Below are 9,837 nucleotides of genomic sequence, written 5' to 3'. Positions count from 1 at the left end.
CCGGGGACGACGGGCGGGAGTGCAGGGGACGACCGAAGGTCGCCACTCTCCGGAAATAACCAGGCTGTGCGTGGGCTTTTCTGTTTCCCTCTGCAGACGGGAAACATGCAGACCACCGGGGCACTGCTCATCCCTCCGGCTCTGGTAAGCTGCGGCTCCCGGGCGCTCTGTCGCGCCAGGTGTGGGAGCCATCGATGTGTGTAATGAATGGACTGAGATTGAGATGATGGTGGCTCTTTGGGGAGGCTGCGGGATGGGGTGCCGTTAACCCCTGTTTATGTGGATCTCTAAACCAAACCGTCTTGGCTTGGGAACGTGGTCAGAGAGGCTGGATCTGACCTTTACCCCTAGCCTGGCCCACGGATACAGTGATTTTCTGCCCTGGCTGCTCATTAAAAACCAACCGGGGAGCCTTAAAAAGTACTGATCCCCAGGCTGCACGGACTCTGGGAAGGAGGCTGGGACCCGTGCATCTGTGTTTTTTAGAACTCCCCAGGTGATTCCAATGTTCAGCCAAGTTTGAGAACCACTCCGCTAAAAAAAATATGTCAAGGAAACCAGGTTCTAAAGGGCTCTGCTTAGGTGGCTGTGTCAGGGGCCTCTGCAGGCTCACTGGTCCACTCCCTTCAGGGTATGTAACCGTGAGTGCCGTTCTAGCAAAATAAGATTTCCCCCTTCCGCTTCCTTTGCTGGTCTCGGTACAGACCCTTCCTGTACCGGGTTCGATACCAGCGTGGGGTTTTGCTCATTCTGAGATCCCGATGAGGGCTGTGCCCAGGGAAGTGAACTTTGGTACCCAGTTTTAAATGGGAAGGTTGCCACTGCTGACAACACCAGCGACTCAGGACAGTTGTCTGGTGCAGGCCTCGTGGTAGAAACAGGAATACTCTATATGACCTTGAAATACATTGGACTTTTTCTGTTTCTAACATTTGTAGTCCTCCTTGATAGAAGCTCAGCCCTTGGGTTTGTGGGGGGGGTTCCTTGCCTGATTTGGGGGGGCATGTCTTTCTGATTTTACAGATCCGCTGCTGCACCAGGGGGCTAATCAGGCCCGTGTCTGCCTCCTTCCTGAGTAGGCCGGAGATCCCATCGGAACAGGTAAAGGAGCATGGGCCCTCGTAGGAATTTCTCCAGACAGAGGTCCTTCAGGTTAGTTGAGTTGCCTTTAGGCGGAAGTGGGAGGAGAGTTAGAGAATCTGAGATGCTTTCCATAGTGCCAAGTACCCCAAGGGGAGCATTGGAGGTGAGAAACTTGCAAAAGGGAGGCTTCCCTAACCCATGACATTTCCCCGGCCCTCTCTGAGAATGGCCCTAAGAGTAATTCCCAGCATGCTCTGCAGCCTGAGCATTTTGTACTTGCCAGGCAGTTTGCCAGCAGTTTCAGAGCTCAGGTGGGTGGGGTGAAGGGGGTGGAGTCAGCCACCTGTCCTTGTGCCTCACTATCTCTTTTCTCGGTCCTTCTAGCCTTCCTACAGCAGCTCCCCACTCCAGGTGGCCAGGCGGGAGTTCCAGACCAGTGCTGTCTCCCGGGACATTGACACAGCGGCCAAGTTTATTGGTGCTGGGGCTGCCACCGTGGGCGTGGCTGGTTCAGGGGCCGGAATTGGAACAGTGTTCGGCAGTTTGATCATTGGCTATGCCAGGTGAGTTTGGAGGTGGTCTACACTATCCCTCATCGTAAATTCCACCCTGTTTTGGGGAAGCCGGGCAAGAGGACATCCCTGTAGCTTCTGGCTTATTCTGTGCACCTCCTGTTTTCTCCAGGAGGAGAGGAGAAACCTCCCTGAATTCTCTGAGTCAGAATTTAAACATGCTTCCACCCTGGCTCCCTTAAACTTACCATGGCAATGCTCCGCTTATCGGGCCAAATCCCGAGGATATATGCAGGCGAGGCCCTCCCCCACTGTCAGCAATCCCCGTTCACCTACCCTCCCCGTGTCCTCCGCCACCACCCATGCCCTCACCCCTTCCTTTCCATCGGTCTTTGTCCCTGGCAGGAACCCGTCTCTCAAGCAGCAGCTCTTCTCCTATGCCATTCTGGGCTTTGCCCTGTCTGAGGCCATGGGGCTCTTCTGTTTGATGGTCGCCTTCCTCATCCTCTTCGCCATGTGAGGCTCCGTGGGGTCACCTGCCCGTCCCTGCTGCTTCGATTCCAGGCCCGGTGCTGGAATGTGCCCATTAAACACCAGATTTCTCTAAACCCATATGCCTGTGCCTCTGTCCTTTGCCCTTGGGGAGGGTCTTGGTGGAAAGGTGGGACAAGGGAAGAGGACTGGGTCAGCTGCTGGTGGTTAGGAGCTCCTCAGGGCTGAGAAATATCATTGCCGTGACTGTAAGAACACAGAGGTTCTCCTTGTCTCCCAGGGAGAGCATGAGCTTGTCTAAGTAATACTTGGTGCTTTTTCCCTTCAAATTTAGTATAATAATATGTAACATTTTTTAAAATATATATATATATTTTTTTTTTACAGAGAGGAAGGGAGAGGGATAGAGAGTTAGAAACATCGATGGGAGAGAAACATCGATCAGCTGCCTCCTGCACATCTCCTACTGGGGATGTGCCCGCAACCCAGGTACATGCCCTTGGCCGGAATCGAACCTGGGACCTTTCAGTCCGCAGGCCGACGCTCTATCCACTGAGCCAAACCGGTTAGGGCCATATGTAACGTTTTTGAGGGGCTCATTTGCACCAAGCTCTGTCCGAGTGTTTTATGTTTTTATCTCAACAACCCTATGAATGATAAGTACACTGATTAGTTTTACAAATGGGGGAACTGGGGCTTAGGGAAGCAAAATAACTTGTCTACCATCACAGAGCTGGTGAGTGGCAGAATTAGGGATTCCCCTCAGGCCAGCCTAAAACTTCAACTATGCTGTCCCATCTGTTTTACTCTTGGCCACACAATTGAGGGAAACTTAGTCCCGAAGAAGTTAGAGATGGAGATAGGCCTCCTCCCACCTGCATTCAGCCCCACTTGTAAATGTCATTATCAGTTCACCTTTCTGAGTGCCTAGGTGTCCTTGAATAGAGCAGATGAGGCACACAGTCTCTGTTCTTGGAGAATGTACAATTATAGCTTTGCTAGGATAAACGGTGTTTTGGGGGGAGGGGAGGAGGAGCAAACTAACAAATTGCTTGGGAGCTTCTCGCATCTTCTCAAACTCTGAGCTCAGCAGGCTCTCCGTTGGCCAAAGTGGGACTGATAATCTAGGTAAGAGAAAGCTAAGCTGATAGACTCACACCTGCTGCTTCTCTAAGCTCTAGCAGGAGCAAACCAGGGGCAGCATGAACACAGGTGCTGGTAGACATGGTTATCTCAAATTGGGTGGTTTCAAAAGGAGTAATAACTTATAAGTGGGACCCATTTTGTGAAAACCTTATACCTCAACCTATTGCAAAATATCTGTGAAACAGTGAAACCAAGAATATTCCCAATTAGTGTTAACCCCAAACATGTGAATCAATAAAATTGATTCGTAATTTATATGCAATTTGAAGACAGTCATGAGAGTACTTAGGTGGTAAACATCCTCCTAGGAGTCTTGGGGAAGGCAAAGAAATCTAAGGTCCTTGCTCTGAAGGAATATGGGTATCAGCAGAGTGGATATAATAGTGAAAATGCCGTGCGTTACGGAATATGTGGGTACAGAAGCTACGTGCTGTAGAAGAGGAAAAGCGGAGACCAGTGATAGTTGCAATACTATCAGCTGACAGTTGAGCACTTGTATGTTGGCTCGTTGCTAAGCACTTTCCATGGATAACTTCCAGCTTCCCTCTGAAGGCGTTTTATAGGTAAGGAAAAAGGGAGGCCCAGAAAGCTGAGGCACAGAGCAGTTGGTAAAGCTGGGATTCAGACTCCAGGACCTGTGTTCTTACCACTGCTGACTCCTCTAAGGTTTGTACAAGTTTAGTGACATGCTCAAGATCATACAGCAAACCAAGGATTCTAATCCAAGTCCATCTAACATTCATTCCACAATCATGATCTTAGGCACAAGACTTCTCAACTTGGCCCATTTGGGGCCAGATCATTCATTGCTGCGGGGTTGTCCTGTGCATTGTATGACTGCTAGCAGCATTCTTGGCCTCTTACCCACTGATGACAGCAACAACCTCCTCTTCCCCAGTCATGACAACCAATCGCCAAATAGATAATTGACAGATGTCTCTTGACAAATCACTTCCAGTTGAGAACTACTGGTCTACCATAATCTGCTGCCTATCCCCAGCCTCTTCACCTTAAGTAACTCAAGGGTCACAGCAAACCAGCGAGAGAACCAAAGCAGAGCCCAGGAATCCCAGGGCCGAAGAGGAGGAATGGGACTGAGGTTAAACTGGCAGCCGAGGTATCCCCAAGGGAGCCGTGGATTAACTGTTAATACTGTTACGCAAACAGGATACAGTAACCCTTTGGGATGTCAGGCTGGCATCCTTGCCAGGTCACTGCCCTCTGGTTGTAATCAAGGAGCAGCCCCCAGGGAGGTGGTTGCCTTTTTCTTCCTGCGAAGCTCCAGGAAACATTTTTACCAGGAGGGGAGTAATTTCCCTCCTCGTGGGCTCCAGACAGCCTTGGAATTGCATAGAAATCCAAGTCAGCAAGATTGGAAATGTGGTTAGGCATGTAGCCCTACAGGGTCGGGGAAGAACGCTCCCCCTCCTCAACCAGGCTGGTCAGTCAGTTACCACTGAGGTTTTTTCTGGGTCTGTGGTCCATGGGTGGAATCATTTTGCTCAGTGGGAATTATTTGTGAGTGAATATGGATGTGTGTTGTTCTTGGAAGAGAATCCGTTGTTTTCACTATATTCTCAGGGGTAATGACCAAAAAACAGTTAGTCATCTCTACATTAGGAGTTCGGCATGCCAGCAAAGAGTATGGACTTCGAAGTCAAAGGAGTGTGCCAATCCCAGCCCTGCCACTTTCTAACTGGGAAGTTAATTATCTTCCTTGAGCCTTGATTTCCTCATCTGTAAAATGGGAATGAGAACAGTTCATGGCGGTTGTGACAACTAAGTGAGATAATACAGGTAAATGTTTGCAAATGATGCATGTAATATATATGTGTACGGTATTAATGAGGTATATATCAAGATGTACTGAGATATGTAATGTGATAATATAATCTAAGTATTATTACAATTTTAAATATAGCTATTACTCCTTATAGTCAGAAGTCTCAAAATACCCAGTCCAAGTTCTAATTTTTCCTTTTAGTACAGAATTTATGACCTGGATAGGAATTCTTCATCCTTCCCTGGCATTGAGCCCAGGACTAAAGGCTGGGCCCTGGAGGGAAAGGACTTCTCCAGAGAGCAGTGGGAGACAGAATTTTGGGGAAGAGAAGAAGGATCTTAATGTATCTTTTTAGAGAGGGTTGAGACACGGCAGTGACCTGGACTCTAGGACACTGGCTGGCCACTATCCTTGGGGAAGGACACTTGCCAAATTGCCATGAGCAAGGCACTACCAACTTTGTTGCATAAAAAGCTCAATACAGCCCTAGCCGGTTTGGCTCAGTGGATAGAGCATTGCCTGCGGACCAAAGGGTCCCACAATCGATTCTGATCAAGGGCATGTACCTTCGTTGCAGGCTCCTCCCCAGTCCAGGCCCTGGTTGGAGCTCGTGCAGGAGGCAACCAATCGATGTGTTTCTCTCACATCGATGTTTCTAACTCTCTATCCCTCTCCCTTCCTCTCTGTAAAAAATCAAATATATATATATATATTTAAAAAAGAAAAATATCTTTGGGTGAGGATTAACAAAACAATTCAATAAAATAAAATAAATAAAGAGTTCAATGCAGAGCAGTCTACTCCTGGGGAGGGAAGCAAAGAGGCTTGGACCCAAGTTACTGTAGGAAGACCACTGGGTTGTGTCATGCATCCCCAGAGGGCATGAGAGTGGCTCCAGAAGGCATACTCTTGCCCTCTGGCAAACCTGACAGTGAAAAGCAGTCAGGTGCTGCCTTGAAAAAAAAACAGTGAGCACCGGATAAAGTAACCAATGCCAATTTAAGAAATTCTTTGAGCCTCTCCCTGGTCCTTCCTGAGGCCTCCTGGAGTTCCCTTTAAGCAGCTGCCATCTTCTGCAGCCCTTAAGGCCTTGGTTTGCAGATTTTATTTTATTTTTTTAAATATATTTTCTTGATTTTTTTACAGAGAGGAATAGAGAATTAGAAACATCGATGAGAGAGGAACATCGATCAGCTGCCTCCTGCACGCCCCCCACTGGGCATGTGCCCGCAATCAAGGTACATGCCCTTGACCGGAATCGAACCTGGGACCCTTGAGTCCACAGGCCGACTCTATCCACTGAGCCAAACCGGTTAGGGCAGGTTTGTAGATTTTTTGTGCCAAGCTCAGGTCAGCCCTTTGGAAAGAAAATAGGCATATCTGAACAGGAAGAGGTGAAAACCTAAAGATCCATGGCCAGGGGAAGGGGAACGAACTACCATGTCCTCACTTCCCATCTGTTCACCATTTCTGCAGTCCTCACTGAATGTCCGGTCCTAGCCATACAAGATCGGTGCTCCATGCATTCTGCCCTAAAGGACATCATCTGCAGTAGCTAGAGAGATGAGTAACCAAACCACTAAAATAAAAAGCAGCATGTGCCATAAAAAAGGTATGAATTACTCCAGAGGATGGGGTAATTAAAAATGACTAATAATAATATGCCTGGAGGTGTTAGGCTTGGCCAAGAAAGTCATATTCCAGCCAGCTTTGAAGGTGAGTGCTGTAAAAGTAATGAGAGTTAATTATTGAACATTTACTCTGGCCAGGTATTGTACACATTCATTATCACATTATTACTTTTTTATAGCTACTATTATCCGACTCATATTACTGATGAGGAAAAGAGGCTCGACAAGTTTAATAACTACAATTCCCCCTGGTAGAGGGGAAGGCTGTTCCAGGGAGAGAACATAGGAGCAAAGGGGAAAGAAGGCACATGGGCAAGAGAGGTGCCAGTTATCTGGACAGTGCTTGCCACTTGACAAAGTATTTCTGGAAATGTCACAGTTAATCCTCAAACCCTGAGAGGTAGGAAATACCACCATTCTATGGACACAGAAATTGGCTCGAATTGGATATTTGCCAAATGGTACCAATCAAAAGCATGAACCTTCCTTCCATATCTAAGGTAAGTGTTCTCTGTCCATTGCCTCATCGCTAACGGACCTTGTGCTTAAAAGCAATGGTCCAGCAGTAAGGACGGGACAAACGGAGGAATCCTCTCACCCCGGAGCCCATAGTTGGGCCTCTGCGGTGCGTAGCCATGAAGGAGTTCATGGAGTAGTGTTTTTCATTGTGTGAGGTTACCCAGTGAATTCACTTTTGGACCATCTTACTAAATCAATACCCAAGCAAAAATTCAGAAGTCCATTAAAAATAAATAAAATAGAGTTTGAATAGTCAATAGATGCACAGTATAACATTTAAAAGGTATAAAGGGAAAGATAGGTATCTCCATTCCTTTGGCACACCTTGTCAGCAACAAAATTACCCAGAGGCAACCACTGTTGCATTTCTTTCTTTTTTTAAATATGTTTTATTGATTTTTTACAGAAAAGAAGGGAGAGGGATAGTTAGAAACATCGATGAGAGATCGATCAGCTGCCTCCTGTACGCCCCCCACTGGGGATGTGCCCGCAACCAGGGTACATGCCCTTGACCAGAATCGAACCCGGGACCCTTGAGTCCGCAGGCCGACGCTCTATCCACTGAGCCAAACCAGTTCGCCTACTGTTGTGTTTCTTGTGTACTCTTTCCGAGATATCCTAGCACCTTTATTATAGAATGGTAAAACACTATGTCAACGAGCCATGAAATTTGTATAAACTATTGTATTGATTCATTTTGCTTCATGTTAAGTACCTAAGCTGTGCCAGGTCCTGTGCTGGATTCACAAATACATGGTCTGGAGCCCCAAGAGTGTGGTGTGTGTATGTGTGTGCGTGTTGGGGATTAGGGAGTTGGGAGCAACAGTTACCAAAGGACAATTGGTATAAGGTAAAATGCAGTAAATAAAATGCAGGCAGAGTTCGTAGCTCTGACAGTATATGTAGTGGTTAGAACTTTTTCTCTGGAGTCAGGCAGATTTGGCGTCCAGCCCTAATTCTGCAGCTTGCTCTCAGTGTGACCCCTGTAAGTGACTGAACCTTTGTAAGCTTGTTTTTCCATCTGTCAAAACAGACTAATAATAGTACTTACTTCATAGGATCTTTCAAAGGAATAAGACAAAGTATACTAGGAGGTTGGCACATATTAAGTCTCAATAAATATCAGTTAAAAAAAAAAACCCACAAATTTTCAGCTACCAATAAATGTTGGTCATTTTCATTCAAGATCACAGTTCCTTACTGGAAATCACAAAGCTGTAAAAACTGGGCTTTTTTTTTTGTAATTTTTACCTATTGATTTGAGAGAGAGAGAATCATCGATTTGTTGTTCCATTTATGTATTCATTCACTGGTTGATTCTTTTTTTAAAATGTTTTTATTGATTTTTTTTTTTTTTTTTTTTAGGGCAGGGGAGGGAGAGAGAGAAACACCGATAGGCTGCCTCATGCACGCTGCCTTCAGGGGCTGGAGCCCGCAACCCAGGCATGTGCCCTAACCAGGAATTAAACCAGCAACCAACTGAGCCACACCAGCTAGCGCCATTAGTTGATTCCTGTATGTGCCTTTATCAGGGATTGAACCCACAACCTTGGCACATCCAAACGACATTCTAGCCAGATGAGCTACCCAGCAAGGACCAAAATTGCATTTTTAAAAAAGAACAAATTTGGCCCTAGCTGTTTTGGCTCAGTGGATAGAGTGTTGGCCTGCGGACTAAATGATCTCTTGTTCAGTCCAGTCAAGGGTTGCGGTCTCCATCCCCAGTAGGGGGCGTGCAGGAGGCAGCTGAGGATCAATGATTCTCATCATTGATGTTTCTATCTCCCTTCCTCTCTGAAATATATTTAAAATATAATTCAAAAATAAAAATTTGGAGGCAAAATATAATCCAAACTGAGGCTATTCCGTGGTCTTAATTAAGTATGAATATGCATGAGGGCACCCAAATTAGTATGATTATTCATACACTTTACAGTAGAAGTATCAATGTTTGATAACTCGGTACTGCCCAGGCCCTGCTGCTAAGTATTACTCTAAATTCCGAAACACATCTGGCCCCAAGGCTTTGGGGATAAGATTATGAGCTTGTATTCTTGCTAGGGAGAAAAGGGAAAGCTTTTTTTAGAAAGCAAGCTGTTTTTCTTAGTGCATAGTATTATTTTTCATCTTACATATCTCAGGAAAGTCCTGAGGAATCCTTCCAGGGTTTAAACTCTGCCCCTCGCTTGATTCCTGTATATTCAAGTGTTTGTGTGAAGAAAACGCAGCGAGCTTGGAGTCAGGAGGCCTGCATTGCCCCTTCACCAAGCTTCTCTGGGTCTGTTTCACGATCCCTATGGCAACGCCTAGCAACAGTGCCTGGCATTTCATAGTCTCTTCATAAACATATGTTGAATAAACACTAAAACGAGATCGTTTTTTACTCGCAGGTTCTGATTTCTTCCTTCCTCTTGGTCCGGTTGCAGGCAGGGGCAATGGCAGCAGCGAGGGTGCAGAGAGGAGGGATAAGTCACAGCCTCTCGGACAGCAAGGGACCTAAGCGAGTTGCCCCAGTCCATTCAGCGTCCCCCTGCAGGAGGCTGCACCCCCGATCCTACCCCCACTGACCCGTCTGAGGGTCGCTGTCCTTAAGAGGGCTACGGCCCTCCCTCTCTCGCTCCCTCCCCTTCCAACATTTGAGAGAAGTGTTAGCACTGGGCTGTCAGCTGCA

General features: G+C 46.8%; 1 protein-coding gene across 2 annotated transcripts in view; it reads left to right on the top strand.

The window, feature by feature from the left end:
* ATP5G1 (ATP synthase, H+ transporting, mitochondrial Fo complex subunit C1 (subunit 9)) overlaps positions 1 to 2,207 on the top strand; it is a 2,794-nt gene extending 587 nt beyond the window's left edge. For both annotated transcript variants that reach the window (XM_006774251.2, XM_006774250.1), the window contains exons 2-5: positions 97 to 144; positions 1,024 to 1,101; positions 1,468 to 1,646; positions 2,001 to 2,207. In XM_006774251.2, coding sequence (XP_006774314.1) covers positions 106 to 144; positions 1,024 to 1,101; positions 1,468 to 1,646; positions 2,001 to 2,115 — 411 coding nt within the window. In that variant the 5' untranslated portion in view covers positions 97 to 105 and the 3' untranslated portion in view covers positions 2,116 to 2,207. The remainder of the gene's footprint in view (positions 1 to 96; positions 145 to 1,023; positions 1,102 to 1,467; positions 1,647 to 2,000) is intronic.
* The last annotated feature ends 7,630 nt before the right edge of the window (positions 2,208 to 9,837 follow it).

Source organism: Myotis davidii, unplaced genomic scaffold, assembly GCF_000327345.1.
Source record: "Myotis davidii unplaced genomic scaffold, ASM32734v1 scaffold327, whole genome shotgun sequence".
Taxonomy (NCBI): Eukaryota; Metazoa; Chordata; class Mammalia; order Chiroptera; family Vespertilionidae; genus Myotis; species Myotis davidii.
Note: the sequence above shows the minus strand (reverse complement) of the source record. Positions and strands in the feature narration are given on the sequence as shown.